Source organism: Arvicola amphibius, chromosome 3 (assembly GCF_903992535.2).
Source record: "Arvicola amphibius chromosome 3, mArvAmp1.2, whole genome shotgun sequence".
Classification (NCBI taxonomy): domain Eukaryota; kingdom Metazoa; phylum Chordata; class Mammalia; order Rodentia; family Cricetidae; genus Arvicola; species Arvicola amphibius.
This window is the reverse complement of record NC_052049.1, coordinates 107916046-107942017: the sequence shown is the minus strand read 5'-3', so window position 1 is coordinate 107942017 and position 25972 is coordinate 107916046. Positions and strand designations below refer to the sequence as shown.

General features: G+C 39.7%; 2 protein-coding genes and 1 pseudogene across 2 annotated transcripts; all 3 read left to right on the top strand.

Moving 5' to 3' along the window:
* Window positions 1-4408: 4408 nt before the first annotated feature.
* LOC119810420 (putative olfactory receptor 10D4) lies at window positions 4409-5377 on the top strand. The gene has a single exon (XM_038323877.1). The coding sequence runs from the start codon at window positions 4433-4435 to the stop codon at window positions 5375-5377; it is 945 nt and encodes a 314-aa protein (XP_038179805.1). The 5' UTR covers window positions 4409-4432.
* Window positions 5378-13554: 8177 nt separating this feature from the next.
* On the top strand, window positions 13555-14635 carry LOC119810628 (annotated as a pseudogene).
* A 9380-nt stretch (window positions 14636-24015) lies between these two features.
* Window positions 24016-24984, top strand: LOC119810355 (putative olfactory receptor 10D4). Its single transcript, XM_038323796.1, has one exon. The coding sequence runs from the start codon at window positions 24040-24042 to the stop codon at window positions 24982-24984; it is 945 nt and encodes a 314-aa protein (XP_038179724.1). The 5' UTR covers window positions 24016-24039.
* The last annotated feature ends 988 nt before the right edge of the window (window positions 24985-25972 follow it).

Here is a 25972-nt window from a genome sequence, read left to right as displayed (position 1 = left end):
TTGCAGTAAGTTGGTACGTGGTTAGAGTTTTTCCTGTTTCTGCTTGTTACTCTTGCTTTGTTTACATAGCTTTTTCGTTATTCTCCTCTGTAATACGGAACACAGCATGTGTCTGGTCATTTGACCTGTGTAAACAATGGAAGGACAAGAAGCAGAGGGCCACAGAGAACTCTTACATGTGGACAGATTGTATAATGGTTATCAAGACCTCACAGGCAAAGCATGGAAGGCAGACATGTTGGGAATAAAGTGGTGTGTGTGTGTGTGTGTGTGTGTGTGTGTGTGTGTGTGTGTGTGTGTGTGTAGAATGGCTAGTAGGGAAAAGTGGGAGACAAAGAAGGAGATAAGGTAGATTCTTTGTTTGAGAATCTGAGTTTTCAATTATAACATTAGAAATCATTTCTCCCGTTAACTTCCATTCATCTTACATAAATAGGTATCCTTATGCATGTGCTCATCTTACAGAATATACTCATCTTACATGAGTCTGTTCATAGCCAACAAACACCAAGGGTACAAGTCCAATTCGGTGACTATGGTGAGAGTGAAACTCACAACCTTTCAAAGTCAGACTTGCTTACCCTCTTTGTAGAAAATGCCAAACTCTTCTGTTTCCCCGAGATAGTCTAGCAAGTGACTTATCAGAACCAAGGGACATGGTAAAGGCTAAACCAAAAGGCAAGACTTTTTGGTGTTATTGCTTTGTGAGTAAAGTGACTGTCTTTTGCTATCATTTTTTTTTTTTTTTTTTTTTTTGCTGTAGCTGACTCACTTTCTGTTACATATTTGGAGATTAATTCCCACAATTCAGAACTCTTTAGTGAAAACAGTTTCCCACTGCCAGGCCTTCATTCATCTCTCCTAGTTAAGCACAGAGATCTGCCTTTCTGCAATTATCTTTATCAGCAGGCATTTGGTCAGTTTAGGGTCAAGGCAAAAATCATCACAGTTAAGACATTAACAGATCTCCTAGGACATAGAATTACTACCTGCCTAAGCTGCTGTTCTGGTTTCACCCCTGATGAGAATGGCTGATAACAGCATAGCTTGGGGACTGATAATTTGGAAGCCTGGTCTCTTCTTCACTTAGAGCATTAAGTCTAACTCCAGACCTAGGCCCGTAGGAATTGCAGCATCTGGTGTATGTGCTTTCTTACCCAGAGCCATGGCTTCTACCTTACTGTTACGTAGGTTGCTTGGTTATCTGATTCTATGCATGCTGCAAGAGGAAAAAAGTGGTGTGCTAAGAATAAACATTTTAGCCCTTTACTAACCACCTAAAAATGTAGTATAGCACACTATCCTTCCCCTCTAGAATTCCACGGTGATTTAATTTCTTTCTTAACTAACTTTCTACATTAAGAAGTACACCGGACATGTCCTAGCAACTTTCATGAATCTCTCTCTCTGTCTCTCTCTCTCTGTCTCTCTGTCTCTCTCTGTCTTTCTGTCTCTTTCTCTGCGTGCGTGCGTGCGTGTGTGTGTGTGTGTGTGTGTGTGTGTGTGTGTGTGTGAAAACCCTTATCTGATTTTCTTTTTTTTTTTTCTCTGCAGCTTTTTTAGAGCCTGGCCTGGAACTAGCTCTTGTAGACCAGGCTGGCCTCGAACTCACAGAGATCCGCCTGCCTCTGCCTCCCGAGTGCTGGGATTAAAGGCGTGCGCCACCGCCCGGCCCTTATCTGATTTTCAATGGGGCAAAAGGACTCCAGCCCTGGAACCTGCTAGGGCTGGGAAATTGCTGGTTTTAAGGATATATATGACTGGGAACATTTGTAATGGGTAGAACTAAGGACAAGAAAGAACAATGTAGAACTCAGAACAACACAGAACTAGAGAAAGCAAGGAAGAATAAGGATTGAGAGAAGAATAAAGAAACACAGACAGATGATTCCTGCTGTGAGTAGACTTCTCCTCCCTCAGATTTCTACCCCCCCATAGCTATTTGTGGCATCTTTAGTTGAATACTGTATGGGAGTCCTAAAGGCTAAATTCCTTAAGGCTCTCTAAAGACTGAGTTCCTAGGCAGCATGTGTCTGTTGCCCTAGCTACTGGGAAGGCTAATACAGAAATATGAATTCACTGAAAGACCTGAAGACATAACAATATCTATTTTGAAAAACCAGATTGATGAAATAACACTCTTACATAAATAAACACTTTTAAATGCTACAAATACTTAAACATCAATTTCTAATTATATTTTTATAACATATGCAGCTTTTCTGTTTTTACCATATTACTCGGTGTTGCATGTACAAGATTTAGTTGTTAAAAGTAACTTTCTTGTATATACACTCATTAGTGAGAAGGATTAATGCAAGTCTTCACAAAGAAGCTTAATAGTTTAAAAAGATCCATTTTCTACTATCCGAAGGAAGGAGCTTATAAGTTCTAGAGGTAACAAATAGCTCCCAGGTCAAGGTTGGACAGCAAACTGGACAGTAAATAAAGGATTTGTTGTTTATTCATTCAAAATAGGTGTTACTATGTAGCTCAGGCCGACTCCGAACAAGCAATCTTATTACTTCAGGACCCTATGGGCTGGGATTATAGGTAGGGTTTATGATCTCAAACCAAATATTTATTTTATGTAGATCCACAGTGAATTCTTCAAAAGAAGATATGTAATTAATTTTTTTTCTAATAGGAAGACATGATAGGTGTGAAATTGAGTTGATTACTGTACTCCAGAGTCAAATATGTTATATTGTATAATTAACTTTGTTATATGATGTTTTCACACCTCCACCCCCACAATGATACACTGATCATCTTTGTCCCCTCCCACTTCCCACTGTTCATTCCCCAATCAGTTTCCTGTTTGTCTTTATGTTATATGGTAGATTATTTTGAGTCTTTCGAGTCCCCATAGTGGTCAAGTCAATTTACATTTCCTGCAGCAGGGTATAAGGGTGCCCTTCCTGCACACCCTCACTAGCATTCATTGTCAATTGTATTCTTATTCATAGTCATGGTGAGTGGGAATCTCAATGCAGTTTTGATTGGCATATCCTTGATAAATAAAGAGGTTAGTTACTTATTCATTCATTGGTCATTCTTGTTATTCTGAGAGCTGCCTATTCAATTCATTTATTTGAATATTGTATGGTTTGATTGTATGGATGCTTTATATATTCTAGATTTTAAGCTCCTCTAAGGTGGAGAGTTGCAAAAGATTTGTTCCCCTTCTGTAGACTAATGCTCGCCAGAGTTCATATGAATAGCATCTTGTTTGGGTAATAATTCTATATGCTAACTGTCTGTGTTTTTGGTAGAATGCCAGTTTATTCCTACAGGTTGATAAGCACTAGCTTCAGTCAGGACTGGCTACTCATTGTGATCATCAGTGGTTCAAATATCTGCCCCCATCATTACTGACAGTAATTATAATAATTATAGATTTCCAAACACTGCAAAACACAAACTTTTGCCAGTGTTAAACTTGTAATAATATAGATTAGAACAAAACAATCAAGCAATAAAGATGGTTTATTAGATTACTTCCCCTCAATAATACTCATGGTAGCAGGTACAAGAAGTTGGTTTTTGTCCAACATATTGAAGGGTAAGATCTAATCAGAAACATGAAAGAAAGTGAGATTTCAGAAAATGTGATGATATTTGTTGTTTAGGCTTATGGACTACATATTTCTATCAATAAAACAACAATATAGAAATTTCTGGTGTTCTATAGAAAGAAACCTTGAGGGGAGAGAATATTAGGACATAGGGATTTCTTGCACCTTGTAATACTTTTGACTCAGTACACTTCCTATCTGTGTACTAGTGGGTTGGAATGTGAATTGTAGGCTCTTCTTTCAGATGTAAATGAAAAATAGAACAACTAAAAGCAAAACTGCAAGATAGTGGACAGACACAGAAAGAGTCAGAGGGGGAGATAAGGACTGGGAATGATGTATGCACAAGGCTAAGGGATGAAATCCTCAAATAAAAATTTAGACTATCTTAAGAAGGGAAGTGTGGATTAATGTTTTAACTCAAAGTTTTATTCTCACATAGTTGAGTAACTAGTCTAATTACAGACTGAGTTGGCTGATGTTAATATGGGATTATCTCTGGGAACAAAGTTTTCCTTGATAAGATAGTAAGATCTGAATTGTGCCAGTTTATTTGAGGTTAGGCCAGATTTGAAGACAGTAAACAGAACTGGTGACAAGTGTTGATGACTTTAAGACAGTTTAAAATACAAAGATGAGCTATTCCCTTATATAACCCAACACATGAGGATACTGAAGCCAAAGGTGGCACAACACTTAACTGAATGTCAAGGGCAAATTCATCTCTGGTCTTCTTTTCCCTCATTGACTTTATTTAGATTTCAGCCACTGCCTTAGATAGGAATCCCTTGGTGGAAGCTGTTCTCAGTTACTCATGGACAACATTGCTTTACTTCTCCAGGGCTGCCTGTGTCATGAACATGAGGAACTACACCTTTGTGACAGAGTTCATCCTGCTGGGAATTTCCAACAGCGAAGGGCTAGAGAACTTGCTCTTTGTCCTGTTCCTGGTCTTCTATGTCTTTGCCTTGCAGGGGAACCTGCTCATCTTCCTCACCATCCTGGCTTCCCCCAACCTCCACACCCCCATGTATTTCTTCCTGGGGAACCTGGCAGTGTTTGACATATTCTTCCCTTCTGTGAATTCTCCTAAGATGATGGACTGCCTAACGTTGCAGAGTTGCACTATCTCATACCAGGGCTGTGTCTCCCAGGTCTTCTTTTATCACACTCTGGGTGGCACTGAATGCTTCCTATATACAGTGATGGCCTATGATCGCTTTGTGGCTATTTGCTACCCTATGAGATACACAGTCATCATGAACCATAGGGTGTGTGCCTGCCTCACAGTGGGCACATGGCTGGGGGGCTTTGTACATGGGGGCATCCTCACATTTCTTATCTTTAAGTTACCCTACTGTGGACCCAATGAGGTGGACAGTTTCTTCTGTGACATTCCTGTGGTGCTGTCCCTGGCATGTTCAGACACCTCTCTAGCACAGACTGTGAGTTTTACCAATGTTGGCATTGTTGCCCTCATGTGTTTCCTTCTCATTCTCACTTCCTACACTCGTATCGTCATCTCCATCTTGAAAATCCGTTCCTCAGAAGGCAGGCACAGAGCCTTCTCCACCTGCAGTGCCCACCTGACATCCATCATCTTGGTCTATGGTCCTGTGATTCTTGTTTATCTCAGACCTGCTTCTAGCCCCTGGTTGGATTCTGTTGTCCAGGTGTTTAACAATGTTATCACTCCCTCCTTGAATCCTTTGATTTATACTTTGAGAAACAAGGATGTGAAATTAGCTCCGAAGAAGGTGCGAAATCAAGCAGCACAGCCATTAGGGGATAAGGAGTAGGAGAAATTCCTTTCTGAATTTGTTTGGGGCTGCTTCAGGCCCACTGCTTATATTTCTCGTCCTTCAGAAGAGTCTTAACAGTTAAGTCAATAAATTTGTGTGGATGTACTGAATTTCAGATTTGCATTTTCAGCAATGTTCTTCAAATTATGCCTGTACTTTCTTCATTTTTGGTTTGCTAAACCTTTATGTCTTTTCTGCTCCATGTACTCTGTGCCTGTTTGAACCATTTCAATTGGCTCTCATGAAATGGCCTGGTTCTACTTCATGTATTTAATGGAACCTAACATTGTTTTTTCTTTCTTTTTAGTTTCATTCCCTCCTTTCTTTTGCATTCAGAGAAACTGTGTTTTGTTTATGGGCCTTTATCTCTCAAGAGAAAAAGTGGCCATTGAACTATGTTTCAAAATGTCAGAAGAGAGACCGTAAATTTGTAAAATGTTTTTGAGGCAGATTTTGTACACATTCTAGACATTCTTTGTTCTGGAAAAGCACTATATGTATAACTAGTTAAAATGAAAATAATAACAACATTTATTCTTTATTTTGGGGTTGATTCATCATTTAGAGTTTCACATTACATTAATTTCAAAATCGTAGTTTTTATTTTAGATCCATCTGCTCAAACACTTAGAGTAACAATTGACATTGAAATCCCTCTCTAATTTGTACATGACAGTGTTTGAAGTATTTTTCATTTATTGACTAAATGAATCACAGTGTCATAAATGATAGATTCTATGAACACGCATCTTACAATGGGAGGGACTGTGAACAAGAAGCTATTCACTGCTGGTGTTTGTGCACCTGTAACTAAACCTTCACCATTTCTTATGATAGCCTGTCTCATTAGGAGAAGTGCAGGATCACCAGTTTCATACAACGAGGGAGGTTTTAAGTTAACATTCTCTATATATCATTCATTGTCCTCATTACTTTTGTGTAGTATCTAGTATAATCTTCATAGTATCTGTATTTACAAGAGAGCCGAGCACAGGCAGCTGGCATAGTAACGGCACCATGGAAAGTAGGACAGGGAAAGACTTTAGGAAATATCTAAAAGAGAGGTATTCTCGTGACAGTCACTTCAGGTCATTGCCACTATGAAGTAATATTCACTCATTCACTCTGAAGCAAATTCATTGATTTTGCTTCCACCCCAACTGCTCCAATGAGGAGCTAGGCTGCATACTTACTAAATGACTCATAAGGATGAAATGGGAAGTTATGCAGGAGAACAATATCTTACTGTCCGTGACATAAATCAAGCAAATATAAGTCACCTGGATTACTAACACCCTTGCTTATGTCACTACATATTCTGCCACGGGTAGCTTAATTTCCATCATTTGGAAATCTTGTGTTCCTTGTTCTATCCATAGATATGTATATATTCATCGATATGTATTACAAATAGTATGATATTTGATGCTTATTCTGCTACAACCGTTTACTATAGAACCTGGCAGTTTAGAATAGAATTGAATATTTTAGGTGGTCAAAGATGGTCAGGGACACTGGAGGTGGCTTAGATGGGGTTTTTAGCCGGGATCTACATTGTGAACTGAACAGCAGTCTTCTGATGAGGCTTGAATGAGCATAGTGGCTCAGTGCTGGCCTCTTGTATGTGGGCGTTTCCATTTACCCACCTTCGGCTACTCACACTCTCATCTTGGAAACTGCTTTCCCCAGAGTGCGCTCCAGGAAGGTTTGAGCAGAAGCTTTTATAGCCTTTTCTTCAGGGTCATATATAGTCACTCTTGTTGTTGTGGAGAGCAGACACATGAGGTATAATAAATTCTCAGGTGGGGAGGAACTACGCCCCATATTGTGAAGGGACATCCAAAACTGCAGTCACATTTCGAATCACCACAGGTCTACTTTACATGAATGCTTCCCTACTGGATACATTTCTATTTTGGGATATTTGCTATGTTAACATATGTTTTAAATGAATTTCTTGATTGAAAATTATACTTTTCTTTACCTGGCATGGTATCATATGCTTGTGATTCCAACACTTAGGTAGTATAGGCAAGAAGATGGAGACATCCAAGGTTGTCTCTGTCTACACAGTGAGTATGAAGCCAGCCTGAGTTGCATTGGATTTTATCCTAAAAAGTAAACAAATAAATGCAGCATTCTGACTTTGTGAAAAATCATGTATTTTAGATTTTATCAGCTTTTCTCATTCACAGACAACTTTTGCTACCTACCATTCCATATTTTTTTTTGCTATTTATTAATCACTTTGTCACCAGCCATTAGAGTAGCCAGATGTTTACTGGAAGCTTGCTGTGTATAAGGCATAGTGCTTGTGAGAGAGGACATAGGAAAGAAAGCCATGACAGACACATAATGAAAATGTAGGACAAATGCTGTACAACCTAGAGTGTCAACTGCAGTGCTCAGGAAGAAAGGATCCTAGAAAATGAGCAAAAGAGGAAGTCCATGTGTTGGAGCTTTATAACCTCCCTTTCAGCCTCTATAATGCCAGTTTACTTAGATTCTCTAACTGTTCTGAGTTGGCCAAATGGAAAATGAGTTTAACTCACTTGGAAAATGAGTTAAATCACACTTTTGAAATGAATGAAATGACACCTTAAACACTTATGCCACTAAGATTGTTTCGAAAAGCCACAGGGAAAATATACTTATCTAAAATTACATACAATATATAAATACCACACACACACACACACACACACACACACACACACACAAATGAGGTTACCTGACTTAGATTGAGAGCTGTGTAAATCCCTGATCTATGAATGAGAAATTTTCTTTCGAGTTATTGCAGTCCAAGAAACTTCTCAATCATTATATGTCATTGCCTTTGGATACCTCCCAGAGGTTGAAGGTCAGAGCCTCTTGCTGAAGAGACCACACGTGTTTGACATCTATCTCAAAAGAAACAAGTTGATCTGACCGCACAAAAATTCTCCCTGAAGACTAGCTTTGACAGTATCAGAAGGTGTTGTGCAAGCTTTCAAGGGAAAAGAGCAATAAACACCTATGAACCACATTAATGACCAACCAGTATGGCAAGTTATCCCTAAAGGTTCAGTACTGTGGCATTTACATCTTGACAGTAACGAACGACTGTCTAATTGGACTTCACGCCTGCTTGATAGGCATCATGCCAGGTATGGTAAATTTAACACAAAAGAACTGTTCCCTGATGTAAATGGTTGTAAACACTTCAAAATACTTAGTATATCACAGTGCCTTGTATTGAGCATTCTTTTAGTGTGTCCCAGTGACTTCTTGAGTATTCTTGCAGTATGTCACTGTGGCTTCTTGAGTATTCTTGCAGTATATTGCAATGGCTTCTTTTTGAGGATTCTTGCTGTCTGGAGAAAAAGAGCTCTCTACCAGAGCAACTTTACTGCAATGATAAATTGGCCAAAATACCCTAAATACATACAAACAAATTCCAATTGTGAAACAAAAAGAGCTCTAAATGAATATTGTTGATTATAGAAAGGATTAGACACAATTACTCTTTTATAGCTTATTACTTTGAGTTGATATGTAAATGACTCCACATGGCTATGGGTCAGGGCAGTATGAATATAGATGCTGTGTTGTTTTTCTGTTGCTGTGATAAAACAACCTGACAAATGCAGTTAGAAGGAGAAAGAGTTTATTTGTGTTATGGTTCCAGAGGGATGAGGGTGTCATGGTGGTGAGGGATGGGAGCGGGAGCAGAGGCTGAGATTTCTTATTTGGAACCACAAGTACAAAGTAGAAAGAGCAGACTAGAAATGGGATGAGCCCTAAAACTCTCATCCCTGCTTTAGTGGCACAGCCCACCTCCCAAACATCCACAGACAGCAACACAAATTATGGACCAAGTGTTCAAATGAGCGAGCCTTTGGAGAAGAGTCTCATTGGAAACACCACATCTGCATTGTGTTAATGGTCAAACCAGGGCCATTAGCACATCTATCTCTTCCAGTGTGTCTCCTTTCTTTGTCATAAGAACAGTACAATTTTATTTACTAGTTGTTTGAGTTTTTCTCATTTCTTTCTCCTGTTCAATTGTTAAAACAATGCCCAGATCCTATTGCTGTACTCATGAATATCTTGCATATCACCATAGAACCTTCACCTGGCATTGGATGGAGAAAATGACAGAGCCCCACATTGGAGCACCGGACTGAGCTCCCAAGGACCTGATGAGGAGCAAAAGGAGGGGGATCATGAGCAAGGAAGTCAGGACCGTGAGGGGTGTGTTCACCCATTGAGACGGTGGGACAGAACTAACAGGAGACCACCAAGTTGAGTTGGAATGGGACTGATGGAACAGGCCACCAAACCAGACTCTCTGAATGTGGCTGACAGTGGAGGAGGACTGAGAAACCAAGGACAACGGCGATGGGCTTGAACTCTTCAGCATGGACGGGCTCACTGTGAGCCTTGTCAGCTTGGTTGCTCACCTTCCTGGACTTAGGGGGGTTGGGAGGACCTTGGACTTAACATAGTGAAGGGAACCCTGATGGCTCTTTGGCCTGGAGAGGGAGGGAGTGGGGGTATAGGTGGAAAGGAGGGGAGGGAACGGGGAGGAGGAGGGGAGGAGATGGAAATCTTTAATAAATAAATGAGAAAAAAAAAAAACCTTTGCTTAAATTTTGGGTTGGTTTTATTATAAGAATGGAAAAAGTTCAAACAGGACAACAATCAGTTTTAATAGTTTTTTTTTCTAGATTTTCTTTTTTTGCTATCTTATAAACTTTTTTCTATTATTATTAAAAATTTCTGCCTCCTCCCCACCTCCCATTTCTCTCCCTCTCCCTTTCCAGTCCAAGGAGCAGTCAGGGTTCCCTGCCCTGTGGGAAGTCCAAGGTCCAACCAACTCCATCTGGGTCCAGGAAGGTGCGCATCTAAACAGACTAGGCTCCCTAAAAGCCAGTACATGTGGTAGGATCAAAACCCAGTGCCATTGTTTTTGGCTTCTCAGTCAGCCTTCATTGTCCGCCACGTTCAGAGAATCTGGTTTGATCCCATGCTTTTTCAGTCCCTGTCGAGCTGGCTTTGGTGAGCTCCCATTAAACCAGCCCTGCAGTCTCAGTGGGTGGGCGCACTCCTTGTGGTCCTGACTTCCTTGCTCATGTTCTCCCTCCTTCAGCTCCTCATTTGGGCCTTGGGAGCTTAAACCAGGATAGCCAAAACAATCTTATACAATAAAGGAACTTCTGGAGGCATTACCATCCCTGACTTCAAACTCTATTACGGAGCTACGGTATTGAAAACAGCTTGGTATTGGCATAAAAACAGAGAAGTCGACCAATGGAATTGAATAGAAGTTCCGGATATTAACCCACAAACCTATGAACACCTGATTTTTGACAAAGGAGCTAAAAGTATACAATGGAAAAAAGAAAGCTTCTTCAACAAATGGTGCTGGCATAACTGGATGTCAACTTGTAGAAGAATGAAAGTAGATCCATATCTATCACCATGCACAAAACTCAAGTCCAAATGGGTTAAAGACCTCAATATTAATCTGAACACACTGAACCTGATAGAAGAGAAAGTGGGACGTACTCTACAACACATGGGCACAGGAGACCACTTCCTATGTACAACCCCAGCAGCACAGGCATTAAGGGCAACATTGAATAAATGGGACCTCCTGAAACTGAGAAGCTTTTGTATAGCAAAGGACACTGTCATTAAGACAAAAGGGCTACCTACTGACTGGGAGAAGATCTTCACCAACCCCGCAACAGACAAAGGTCTGATCTCCAAAATATACAAAGAACTCAAGAAACTAGACTTTTCTAGCTTTTCTTTTTTTCCCCTTTATTCTCTTATCTTTTTTTTTTTCTCATGGTTTATTTTTTTTATATTTAAAAATTTCCATCTCCTTCCCTCCTCCTCCCCCTCCCTCCCCTCCTCCTCCCCCTTCCCTCCCCTCCTTCTCCCCCTTCCCTCCCCTCCCCTCCACCCATACCTCCCCTCCCTCCCTCTCAAGGCCAAGGAGCCATCAGGGTTCTCCACTCTATGCTAAGACCAAGGTCCTCCCAACTCCCCCCAGGTCCAGGAAGGTGATCGACCAAGCTGAGAAGGCTCCCACAGAGCCCGTCCATGCAGAAGAATCAGAGCCCAGAGCCATTGTCCTTTGCTTCTCAGTCAGCCCCCGCTGTTGGCCACATTCAGAGAGACGGGTTTGGTCGCATGATCCATCAGTCCCATTCCAACTGGAGTTGGTGATCTCCCATTAGTTCTGTCCCACCGTCTCCATGAGTGAACGCACCCCTCTCGTTCCTGACTTTCTCCCTCATGTTCTCGCTCCTTCTGCTCCTCATCAGGACCTTGGGAGCTCAGTCGAGTGCTCCAATGTGGGGCTCAGTCACCTTCCCCATCTGTCGCCAGCTGGAGGTTCCCTCACGGTCCTGACTTTCTCATGTTCTCTCTCCTTCTGCTCCTCATCAGGACCCAGAGGATAGCTTAGTACAAGCAGAGCTCCCCCTAGTGACTAGTGTAAGTAGTGTGTCTATGTCCTTTTGTTTTGGTTTATTCATACTTTGATGGCAATAAAAACTCTCCATGTGAAAGAAATGCTGAACCCCCTGAAAACACACCAAACTCCCCTTATACATATGGAATGTTTCTCCTGACGCTCAAATTCTATACAGAGGGAAACTCATATTAGTGTCTTTACTGTACCTTAGATGAGGGGCAGAAAAGAATGAAAATGTCATTAGCCCATTCAATACAATGTAAGAAATCCTGGTTTAAAAATCAGGAAGACCCCAGTGCTTCAGGGGTGGCACTCCTTACAAGACTTTGTCTTCATTATGAGGAAATTCACCTACTTGGCTTTGGTTCCACATGGTGAACATGAAGAGGCTAAACTTCCTATCCTAAAGGATTCATTCACTATAATCATTACAAATACTTTAAAATTATTTTATAAAATTCTTTTTGTTTATATCTTTACTTAATGTACTTATTTATTTTACATCCTGACTGCAGCTTCCTCTCCCTCATCTCTTCTCATTCCCTCCCTCCACTTCACCTATACCTCTCTACCCTGTAAATTTAGTCCTTTCTCTCTATTCATAAAAGGGCTGGTCTTTCATGGGTATAAACAAAAATGGCATATCAAATTGAAGTAAGACTAAACACCTCCCCTTGTATAAAGGCTGGGCAAGGCAATCCAGGATGAGGGATGTGTTTCCAAGAGCCAGCCAAAGCATCAGGGACAGCCTTTACTCTCATTGTTAGGTAGATCAAGCTACACTTATTTGTAGAGGAACTAGGTTGGTCCCATGCAGACTTCTTGGTTGTTGTTCAGACTCTGTGAGTTCCTATGAGCCAGATTAGTTGTTTCTCTGGGTTTTCTTATGATGTCCTTGACCCCTCTGGCTCTTATAATCCTTCCTCCCTCTCTTCAACAGGATTCCCCAAGCTCGGCCCAATGTTAGGTTGTTGTTCTCTGCATTTGTTTTCATTAGTTTTCATACTAGATGAAGGCTCTATCATGACAGTTGGGTAGTCATCAATGTGGTCACAGGAGATGGCCAGTTCAGACTACATATCCAGTATTTCTAGGACTCTTAGCTGGGGTCATCTTTGTAGATTAGTGGAAGTTTCCTTTGCATCAGGTTTCTGAATTGACCCCTTTCCAGTCGTCTCTTTTAGTTACCTTTCCCTCCATCCAGCCACAACCTGATATCTCAAGTTTCCATTCCCACCTGCCCCCAGAACACTCAGGAGATCTCTTTCTTTTTCCCTTTTCAGGGAGATTCTTGCTATTCCCCCCTTGTGTCCTCCTTGCTACTCAGTTTCTTCTGGTCTGTGGGTTGTAGCATGATTACCCTTTACTTTACAACTAACATCCATTTGTGAATTAGTATTTGGATATAGTCTTAAATGCATTGGCACAGGAGGCAACTTCCTAAATAAAGCCTCGGTAGAAAAAGACATAAGACTGACAATTAATAAGTGGGATCCATGAAAGTGAAAAGCTTCAGTAAGGCAAAGGACGCTGTCAATAGGACAAAACAGCAGCCTACAGAAAGGGGAAAGAGCTTCACCAACTTCATTTCCAACAGATGGTGATCTCCATAATATATAAAGAAGTACAGAAGCCCCTTCCACTCAGTCACGTTGAGCCGCGCCCGGGGCCTCCACAGCCGCCCCTCGCCTCCTGCCTCCCGCCCATGGATCCCCGCAAAAGGAGCGAGCTTTGGGCCTTCCTGACGATGTGTAAGCAGGATCCTAGTGTCCTGCGCACTGAGGAAATGCGTTTCCTGAGGGAGTGGGTGGAGAGCATGGGAGGTAAAGTACCATCTGCTACTCACAAAGCTAAATCAGAAGAAAATGTCAAGGAAGAAAAAAAGAGATAATAAAACAGAGGAAAGCATAAAGACGGGTGACCCATCAAAGGAGGAGAATGATCTAGAAACTGAAAATGAAGGTGTAATTGAGCCAGACACTGATGCCCCTCAAGAGATGGGAGAGGAAAATGCAGAGATAACTGAGGAGATGATGGATCAAGCAAATGAAAAGAAAGGGGCTGTCATTGAAGCCCTAAATGATGGTGAGCTGCAGAAAGCAATTGACTTGTTCACGGATGCCATCAAGCTAAATCCTCGCTTGGCTCATCAAATTACAGAAGCCAAATGCTGTTATCCGAGACTGTGACAGAGCCATTGAAATAAACCCTGATTCAGCTCAGCCATACACGTGGCAAGGGAAAGCACACAGACTCTTGGGTCACTGGGAAGAAGCAGCTCAGGATCTAGCCCTTGCCTGTAAACTGGACTATACGAGGATGCCAGTGCAATGCTGAAAGAGGTTCAACCTCCGGCTCAAAAAAAATTGCTGAACATCGGAGAAAATATGAGGGAAAACGTGAAGAGCGAGAGATAAAAAGAAAGAATAGAAAGGGCGAAGAAGGCTCGAGAAGAGCGTGAAAGAGCCCAAAGGGAAGAAGAAGCCAGAAGACTGTCTGTCTGGGCCTCAGTATGGCTCTTTTCCAGGTGGTTTTCCTGGGGGAATGCCTGGATGGGAGGGTGCATGCCTGGAATGGGAGGGCGCATGCCTGGAATGGGAGGAATGCCTGGACTCAATGAAATCCTCAGTGACCCCAAGGTTCTTGCAGCAATGCAGGATCCAGAAATCACGGTGGCTTTCCAGGATGTGGCCCAGAACCCAGCAAACATGCCAAAACATCAGAGCAACCCAAAGGTTATGAATCTCATCAGTAAATTGTCAGCCAATTTTGGAGGTCAAGCGTAATGTGAAACAGAGCCCTTGCTGAATGAAGAGCAGTTTAGCTCACTTACTGGATGTTGCAATAATACAAACCAGTGTACCTCTGACCTCATCAGGAGAGCTGGGGTGCTTTGAAGACTATCCCTACCCTTCTGCATCAAATGCGGCTGAAGCATTTTACAGTGGTTTGCCATTAGGGTCTTTATTCAGATAATGTTTTCCTACTAGGAATTATAAACATTTTTCAACCTTAAACATATTTTTAAAAAATTTACGGGGTTTTAATTCCTTCACTTTTCTTTACTAGTTTTTTTGGGTTTTTCCTTTGAATTACTGGGCAAGGAAGCTGAATATGGTCGACTTACTGCTCTCATGAATGGAAATAAAGATTTGTTAGTGGGACGTAAATAAAACTCATTTAAGTTGAAAAAAAGTAAAGAAATTGACATCAAAAAATGAACAATCCAATTAAAAATGGGATACAGACCTTATCAGAGAATTCTAGACAGTAAAATTTTAAATGGCTGACAATCACTTACAGAAATTTTCAACATCTTTAGCCATAATGGAAATGCAAATCAAAATGACTCTGAGATTCCATCATACACCTGTCAGAATGGCTAAGACAAAAAAAAAAAAAAAAAAAAAACCACAAGTGACTGCTCCCTCCCTCCCTTTCTCCCTCCCTTCCTCCCTCCCTTCCTTCCTTCCTTTTCTGAATTAGGAACACATCCCAATAATCTCTTGAAAGGCTAACTTGATCACTATTGACAATGTAGCTCACACTTAATAGTTTTCAAACTCTGTTCTTATTAAATTTTATTTTATTTCAAATTTTAAACTTCCATCCTTCCTTACATATAATTATGGATGCTACTCATTCCTTTTAATTTTTTTTAGGTCATGCAGGTGTGAAATTATGTATGTATATATATATATATATACATATACATATATATAAAATGGTGTTGTTGTTTTTCAAAGGCAAATCCCATCATGAGTGTTCTTTCTGGTCATGCTACATTTCTTGCTACCTATCTGTTTGCTGTTCAAGGGTTAGTAAGGTCACTCATGTGAATGGAGAAGCAGTTGGAAACTTTCCTCAAGAAGAAAAGATCAACAGCAACATTTGTTGGAATTTAGTTTGTTAAGAATAAGAAAAGAAGCCAGGCAGGGGTGGTGCATGCCTTTATTTCCAGCACTTGAGAGGCAGATTTCTGTGAGTTCAAGGCCAGCCTGATTTACAAGAGCTACTTACAGGACAGCTGGGGCTGTTACACAGAGAAACTCTGTCTCAAAAAACAAACAAACAAACAAATAAATAAATATATAAATAAATAAAGAAAATAAAGTGTAGTGATTAGTGGTGGGCTGCATCCCACCACCTGGCTCCTGCACGGCTAGCTTTACACGCGAAATAACAACACACAAATTGTATTCTTTTAAACACTGCCTGGCCCATTATTTCTAGCCTCTTATTGTCTAATTCTCACATCTCTTGCTTTAACCCACATCTAATAATCTGTGTAACACCATGAATGGTGTCTTACCAGGAAAGATTCAGCATGTCTGACCTGATGGCTGGCATCATCGCATCTGTCTCCCTGAGGAGAGGCATGGCTGTCTGCCCCAGAGAGGAGAGGCGGGGCAACTGTCTGAGCCATCTACATCACATCCTTTTTCCTGTTCTGTCTACTCTACCCACCTAAGGGCTGGCTAAGGAAGTTTCTTTATTAAAACAGAAGACCCTCCCACATCATTTCCCCTTTTTCTGTTTAAACAAAAAAGAAGGGTTTAACTTTAACAGCAGAATTACATATAACAAAACAGTTATCAAGTAAGAATTACAGTTACAATATTTATATCTACTTTATCTTTTATTATAACAAAGGAAAATAACTATAACTATCTATCTATTCTTCTTCAGCTCCATCAAAGACTCCAAAAGGACACAATATTACCTAAGTAAACAAGATATATGCAATTTCCAAACTCTAGAAATGATAGAGACATCTTGCTGCCTGGACAGTCACCCAAAGTTCTTTTGTATTGTTGGGGCATCTATCTTCGACCTATAGGCCCATAGTATCCAGCAGACTTTCCCATGAAGCAGGAAATTTCAAAGACAGTTCAGTCACTATCTGCTGTGTCATTCAGAATGTCTCGCAGACTCTTTCATGAATCAGGAACCCAGAGAGATCATCTCACCTATAGGCAAGTTCAGCAGTCCTCTCTCTGAGGGTTCTCTGTGTCCAGTTGATGCAATAGTCCAGGCAAGAGCAGTTTCTTGCCCAAATGGCTATCAAACTCCATAAGTAGCCTCTTCGATGCCCATCTTCCTCTTGAAGTAGCTGGTGCTGCCAGGAGCAGATGTGTCTCATTGTCATGAAAAGCCCTAAGTTATTAAAACATTTAAAATGCCATATTCTATAGTCTTTAAAAGATATGAAGAATGCCTATTTAACTTAAATATATCTCTATATATCTAGAAAATCTAACTTACATGACTATAAGCTTTACTATTATCGATGATTATCCATTAACAACCTACATTTCTTAATTATACATTACACTTTTAAATGAACTACACAATCACGATACCTTAATCAAGATCCAACATACATATACATATAACAAAATTGACCTTAAATTTAAATCACTAAAGCAAAATCCATATCAGTGCAAATTACTCATCTCCATATTATATCCCCCTTTAAATGTAAAAGAACACTTATAAACAATATTTGGGAACATGGGCGCAGTTATTTCTCTCCAAACTGCTTCCTGCTGAATGGGGACACTGTTAATTAGATCTTTCATGGTGTAACCTGTGTGCCAGGTTCATCTCAGTCATCAGTTGGGTGAAGTAATTTTTTTGAATATTTATTTATTTATTATGTATACAATATTCTGTCTGTGTGTATTCCTGCAGGCCAGAAGAGGGCAGCAGACCTCATTTACAGATAGTTGTGAGCCACCATGTGGTTGCCTGGAATTGAACTCAGGACATTTGGAAGAGCAGGCAGTGCTCTTAACCACTGAGCCATCTCTCCAGCCCCCTGGGTGAAGTAATTTTCTGAAGGTGTTCATAGCAACCTTTCAGGAGGGCGTGGTCTATCATACCATATTGGGATAGAAGCAATCCACAGAGTCTCATTTTCTGTAAAAACAAAAGAAGAATCTCTTTTCCAAAGTATCATATCCTTAGATCCAAATTCTGAAGTCAAGGTATTTTCAAAATATCTATCTTGGATTAGTTCAGCAGCATTTGTAAACAAATATCTTTTAGCAGCTGTTGCTTCTTCCTCAGCATTCAAACAATTCAAAGAGAGCAAAATAGTATACAGTACCAAGATACTCTGTGTATTTTCCATCTTTGTGCGGCTTTATTTTTACCTCTACTATTTCGTTTATTTTTACTTTTATTTTTTTAGACGGGTTCTCTGTATATCTTTGTCCTGGAATAACTCTGTAAGCCAGGCTGTCCTTGAACTCACAGAGATCCACTGTCTCTGCTTCCCAAGTGCTGGGATTAAAGGTGTATGCTACAACACCCTGAACTCACAGAGATCTGTATGTCTCTGCCTCCCAGGCATTGGGATTAAAGGCGTGTTCTGCCACACCTTGAAGTCACAGAGGTCAATCTACCTCTACCTCCCAAGTGTTGGGATTAAAGGTGTGTACCACCACAACAAACTACTTCCTTTTTCTTTCTTTCTTTCTTTCTTTCTTTCTTTCTTTCTTTCTTTCTTTCTTTCTCTTTTTTTAACTGTAAGAACTTTAACTTTTAGCCTGCATGTATTTTTAACTCACTGTAAACCATTTAGAGGTTTTCTTTGTCTTTGAATCTCTCTTTACTGTATATCTCTCTTTTTCTGACCACACGAGTCTTTAATTTACCAACAATATAGGTAGGATTTTGGTGACCATGATTTTGGTGGCTGGATCCAGCCCATTCCTTAGCTTTCCAGCCTCTGGAATACTAATCATTGAAATATTTTCATCTAAACCCCAGATCTGTATGAATAATTACATTGTCTGAAAACTCAATTTACTTTTATTTAAAATTTCTTTTATTTTTTTTATACAGAATTGTCTTATGCAGAAATTGTTTAACATTGAGTAGAAAATGTGAGAGTATTAACTTGATTCCTAATTCTAGAGATGAAATAACCACTTTGTTACCATTAAATATGACATTAGCTTGTGGGAATTTTGAGTCTTGTTTTGTTTGTACTTTGAAACTTGGGAGATTATTCCATTTATCCTTAGTTAGTGAAAATATTTCACCATAGATTAAATTTGCAATTTGTCAAATTAGTTTTTGGTATTTTGGTGTGTTGAAAGAAAATGCCTTCTAAAGGAAATGGCATTGCTAGGAACTATAGATTTATTGGAATAGGTGTGGCCTTGTGGAAGAAAGTGTGTCAATGTGTGGATGGATTTGAGTCCTCCTTTGCTCAAACTTTACTCAGTGTAAAACTATGACCCTTTCCTACTGTCTGCAAGCCAAGATGTAGGACTCTAGTCTACTTCTCCAGCTCTATGTCTGCCTGCACACTTTCCTGTCCTACCATGATGATAATGAACTAAACCTCTGAAAATGTTTGCCACCCCAATTAAATATTTACCTTTATAAGGGCTGTCATGGTTATGGTGTTTCTTCACAGCAATTAAAACACTAACTAAGACAGATATTGGACTGGGGTATTGTTGTGATAGGTCTGGCCATGTTTTTTTATTTGATAGAATTTGGAATTTAATGCTTTGGGTTAGGGAAACAGTGAAATGTTTTAAGTACTGCTTAATGGGCCATACCAGAAGGAGCATGGAAGACAGTTGTTGAAAAGGTGATTTTTAACTGTGAGCGGCTGGCTCAAGAGGTTTCAGAGGAGAATTCTTTTATGTTGCCTAAAAATCATTTGTGTGATATTTTGGTGAAGAATGTGGATGCTTTTTCAACTTACTATAAAATCTTTTAACATTTTTAGATAAATTTATATATAGTATTTGTCAAATTTGCTCTCATAGGCACTGGTGCTAATAAAGTAATTTGATAGTGTTCTTCCATATTGTAGTATTCATATTTAATATATTTCTACTTTGGCAAACTCATCTTAATACAGTCTTAAATGTGGACAACTCAGAAATTAAAAGATATTTCATATAACAATACATGCCTATCTATCCATCTATCTTTTTGTTTTCTATTTGTTTACTTTAGTGCATATTATAAACATGTTTAAGAAACATAAATAACTATCCAGAAGATGAAGATAGTTAAGTGGAGCATGCACATGCAAATACACAAACACATATTATATAGATTAAATGCGACTACTAAAAGTAAGTCATAGCACTGGAATAATTTTGAAAGTACTTTGAAAAAAAGTGAATTAAAATTAGGTTAAATAAACGACAAAAACTAGGGCTGGAGAGATGGCTCAGTGGTTAAGAGCAGTGCCTGCTCTTCCAAAGGTCCTGAGTTCAAAGTCACAAAACTGATAAGAAAAAAGAAAATTCAGTTTTTCCTTGCATTTTATGTATTTACTAAACAAGTTATAAATTGTCATATTACTTCTATAGTGAGTATATTAATGAGGGAGGGACTAGGAAAGGGCAAAGGTATAACAAAAGAAATTTAAGGTTTTAATTATTCCCTTTGTTTATTCATACATCTTAGGTCACTGGGGATATTGTCCCCAAAGAGACAAGTTCCATTAATCTTTCTAGTTAGAAAACATTATAAGTGCATTATTTGAAGGTCAAATTAATAGCAGAACTGAGTCATAGATTCAAGAGGAGAGGGTAAAGCTTCTTGTTTCTATATCAGGACACTTTCTGCACAATAGAGTCTTTTGTTAGAAACTTTTTGACTAGAAACTCTCAAGATATCTGTTTGCTTACATTAGCTGTGATTCCTGGCTGCTGGTATGTGGGTAAAAGCTCTGGCTTCTTTTCACTCTTGGGCATGCCTTTCTCTCTTTCATTCTTCTGTGTTCATTATTTTCTAAAATATAGAATCATAGAACTAAAGATAAAGGTTTTTTATTTAATTTTTTAAAAAATGATAAGCCTATGGTTTCTGAGGTTGGTCACCATCATCAAAAGCCAAGCAATATTTATGCTTCAACCCCCAGAGTGCTAAAGCTGGTACCCATTACAAAGGTTTGAGTTCATTAATCCATTATTAAATCAACAGAGAGAAAGCAATGAAAGGAAAACATATAGGTTGTTTGCATATGTGTGTGTGTGTGTGTGTGTGTGTTTGTTGGAAGGACTTAGGGAGGAAATGAGTAACATCAGGGAGATAGGGTCCTATTTTTCACTTAGCACAGATACGAGAAATTATCCCTGTGTCATAAAGTATCCCTTTCCACACCTTATCCATGAGTAGTTCCTTTAAATGGCATATGTTTATTCTGTCACATGACATTTTATCTCCATACCTAAATATAAGTGAATGTAGTGAAAGTGAAATTAGGATATTCACAAGAATTAGTGTGAAATTTTAGAATTTGCTTCTTCTTGAAACAAAGATAAATTTTCACACTCCTCTCAAAGTGTGATTCCCTCTTCTGTCTCCCTGGGAGGTGGTCATATAGGTTCTAACCAGAAATCTTCTATGGTAGGAATTTGGAATCTTCATGGTTAAGTAAGACACAATTCCAGAGAGTTTTCCTGGTATCATGTCCTTTCTTAGGACATTCAGATATGAAGTATGGCATTGAGTTCTGACTGCAAAGAGCCAAGGAGAAAGATTCCATATGTGCAAAAGAGCTGTGAACTTTATACTTTCCTTAGGGCAGATGAGAGTCAGTCAGCTGTGCAGCTCTGCAGTGTGAATCTGGTTACTGTGTCACACACAGGAAGTCTATGAGTAAGAGAGCATCTGAGCACTTTTAACCTACTAAATGTTCCTTCACGAAGCACATTGCTTAAGTGAGAGGAAAATAATGCCTCCCCAGATCAATGTGTCTTCTTTTTTTCTTTAATCACAAGGCTCCATAAATATCTATGGTTAAATAAATATATAAACAAATGGAATAATATTAAATGTGCTACAGTTCTTTATAAGCTGTTTTAAATTAGGTTTTCATCTTACCTGCAAGGCTTTTGTTGTTATTGTATGATCACGCTTACTTCAGGGTTACTTGCTCGGGGGGTAACTTGTTAAACTAACTTCATCATGTGTTTGCCACTAATGGACCAACACAAACCACAGCATTATACTTTTATCTCACTCAGGTCACAATCATTGGAGGCTGAAAAGAATCCATTTTCCTTAGTGGAGGTGAGGTTCCGAGCCATGAAGTTACCCAGGGTCCAGAGGCACACATTGGTTGAGGGAGGCAATGGTCAGAAACTACATTTACATCTCTCTGTGTATTTAAAGCACGGGACTTCTATTTATAATTCTGGCAGGCTGATAGAAAATGAATGTGTGAAATTACATTTATTGCTAAGGTTCAAAGTCAATGTCTAATAGCTAAAACAGAATTTTTGCGTCCTGTTTATAACTTTGTTGGGATTTTAATCTAATCATATGGTTGGAATAAGACTAAATTCAGACAGGACCTGGCTCCTACACTAAGGACAATGATGGTCTGAATCCTTCTTTTCCTTCCTCTTCATTCTTGCCATCAATTATGCTTTTTGTATAGCAAGGATTTTATTTGGTCAAAACCCAAATAACACACATCTGCAATCTATTAGGCAGTGTGGACGGATAAGACTGCTTTCAAGAACAAATGTTGGATCCAGTAGAACAAAACTAGCTGCTGGCCATAAATAGGTTAAGATAAGTGAAACACAAAACAGAAGAAGAATTTTTGGTGATTATTAATTACTGATTAGTATCCTAATTAATAATGTTAATAAGCACGAATGATATTGAAATTTCCACTTGTGAGATTTTTAGTATAGAAATAAAATTTGACTGAGATGAGAGATCATGGGAATGTAGAAAGTGTTTCTATCATTGTGTAGCTTCTACTTCTTAACTCAGTCCACATTCTTCCTCTCTCTGTGTGTATGTGTGTAGATTCTAAATAAAAGCATGATGCAATTATAACTATGATTGATGAAGAGTGGAAAGCATATTTTGGGAGGCAAACATTAAAAAGAAGAGTCTTTCTTTTCATTTTCCCATTTTGCATGCTCATATTAGAGCAATCATGTTATGTATGAAAGACTCTAATTTCTAGGATTCAGGGAAGGATCTCCCAAACTCAATAAGCTACGCCAATGGATGCAAACAGCAAGAGGATTCTTTAATGTTGAAGGCACCAACGAGGGACTCACTACTCCAGTGAGAATGAGCCCCCTTGGTATTCTTCCAGCAAGCATTTATAGGGTCACAGGGTTACTATAGCAACAGCAATATCATTGGTTAACTCAAATTAACATATGGGGGGTTAACATTAAGGTGAAAACAAGTCCAACAGGATAAAAACGAGTCTAACAGGATGAAAACAAGTCTATTTCCTTTTGGTAGAAATGGTCCACAGCACTCACTGATAAGGCTATTGTACAGTAAATTGTCAGTATTCTCTGGTTCAGCATATCTTTTAACTGTATAGATTGTGCAGTTACCAAGTCGTCAGAACCTTAAGAACAAAAACAAGTCTAAATTAAGCCAGTTTTCAGCCAGGTTCTGCCTCCTGACCTTTGATACACAAAGGACTGGGTGTTTTTCTCAAGACTGCTCCTGCCACCTACAGATATCCTGTTTTGCCCCCTTGGCAGGTGCAGCTGGTCTCAAGGCTGCTTCTGCTACTCGCAGGTATCCTGTTTTCCCCTAGGTGATCACAAAAAAAAAATCTTAAGATGGAGACTAGGGTTGGGGTCTTTCAATGTACAATTCAAGCATAGCTTGGCCATCCAAAGTGAAGTCGTCATCTGATAACACAGGTTCCATAAGAAAAATGGGTGCTCTGAAATGTACCAGCTTTTTTTTTGTTTATTATTATAAGGCAAATGTGAAGAAACAGACTGGTGGTAAGAAGCGATCACCGAGTTATATTCTTTCCCCTCACCTAACATGTAAAAAAATGGAGACCAAATGTGACATACAACTTAACTGAATACCAAGAGTCGATTCATCACTGGTCCTCCTTTTCCTCTTTATGCAGTCACTGCCTTAGATAGGAATCCCTTGGTCAGGCCGGGCAGTGGTGGCGCACGCCTTTAATCCCAGCACTCGGGAGGCAGAGGCAGGCGGATCTCTGTGAGTTCGAGACCAGCCTGGTCTACAAGAGCTAGTTCTAGGACAGGCTCCAAAAGCCACAGAGAAACCCTGTCTCGAAAAACCAAAAAAAAAAAAAAAAAAAAAAAAAAAAAAAAAAAAAAGGGAATCCCTTGGTCAGGAAGCTGTTCTCAGTTACTCATGGACAACACTGCTTGACTTCTCCAGGGCTGCCTGTGTCATGAGCATGAGGAACTACACCTTTGTGACAGAGTTCATCCTGCTGGGAATTTCCAACAGCGAAGGGCTAGAGAACTTGCTCTTTGTCCTGTTCCTGGTCTTCTATGTCTTTGCCTTGCTGGGGAACCTGCTCATCTTCCTCACCATCCTGGCTTCCCCCAACCTCCACACTCCCATGTATTTCTTCCTGGGAAACCTGGCAGTGTTTGACATATTCTTCCCTTCTGTGAATTCTCCTAAGATGATGGACTGCCTAACGTTGCAGAGTTGCACTATCTCATACGAGGGCTGTGCCTCACAGATTTTCTTCTATCACACCCTGGGGTGTACTGAGTGTTTCCTGTACACAGTGATGGCCTATGATCGCTTTGTGGCTATTTGCTACCCTATGAGATACACGATCATCATGAATTACAAGGTGTGTACCCTCTTCACAGTGGGCACTTGGCTGGGGGGCTTTGTACATGGGAGCATCCTCACATTTCTTATCTTTAAGTTACCCTACTGTGGACCCAATGAGGTGGACAGTTTCTTCTGTGACATTCCTGTGGTGCTGTCCCTGGCATGTGCAGACACCTCTCTAGCACAGACTGTGAGTTTTACCAATGTTGGCATTGTTGCCCTTACATGTTTTCTCCTTGTTCTCACTTCCTACACTCGTATCGTTATCTCCATCTTGAAAATCCGTTCCTCAGAAGGCAGGCGCAGAGCCTTCTCCACCTGCAGTGCCCACTTCACATCCATTCTATTGTTTTATGGTCCTGTGATTCTTGTTTATCTCAGACCTGCTTCTAGCCCCTGGTTGGATTCTGTTGTCCAGGTGTTTAATAATGTTGTCAACCCTTCTTTGAATCCTCTGATTTATTCTTTGAGAAACAAGGAAGTGAAATTAGCCCTGAGAAAGGTGTTAAATCAAGCAATGCAACCTTTGGGGTATAAGGAATAGAAGCAATCATTCTTTTAAGTTGCTCTTCTTTAGGTTTTCTTTCTTTAGAACTGTTGCCAAATTAGTGAGATGACCAAAGCTACTCTGCTTGGTTGGTGGGTGTCCTCACAGGCAGGGCTTATTTGGGCTAATATGTGGGTTTAGCCATGTAAAAAAGACTTTTCAGATTAACCCAGTGTTTTTAATTGTAATTTGCCAAAACAATGAGTCTTTCTGCCTTGCAACATCCACTGTGAAATTCACTTTTGATTGAATTCTTTTTATTTTTACATGCACCTATTGGGGCAATCAACTTATGTACAATTTTATGAAGCTGTATCTTTCTAGAGACTATGGAGTATCTTATGTTCTCTTCAATTCCTCTCATCACTCCTTTCAACTATTATATTTTTCTATATTCTCCTAAGTGTCCCTTTGGTCACTCAGTTAAGCTGATCACCATTAATATGGTATGGAATTTGAAAAATGGGTTGAAATAAGTAAATGCATCTCTATCCTGTCAATCTTGATAAAAAAATATCACCAAATTGAGAACAAAAAAAGAATCCATGTATGGCACCTTCAAATAACCTGAAGAATGTTGACTCTTGTCTGATAAGATGCTTAAAGTCCAAGATGTTTATTTGCTTGTTATGAACTGTGACTGGTAATATAAAAATTAAAATATGCATAATAAAGTACTCAGGCACTCCCAGGAAGCATGGGGAATTGACAGAGGATCCTGGAATGGCTAGTCCCCACTCAAAAGCTACTATCATGACACAAATGTTGCTGGTAAAGAAGTCAATTTAATTCAGAAGCCAGAGCGTGAGAAGGTGGATAGGGCTCATTTTCAAACACCACCTTGGGGACCTCAGACAGCCCAATGCATTCCTGCAACAGGGGCCCATGTGCAAGGGCTACATAATAGTGCAGTTTTGCCATCAGACACAAGTGTTTCTTGTTTTTGTTACTGGAAATTTCATGGGTAACAATCCGTTTCCTATCC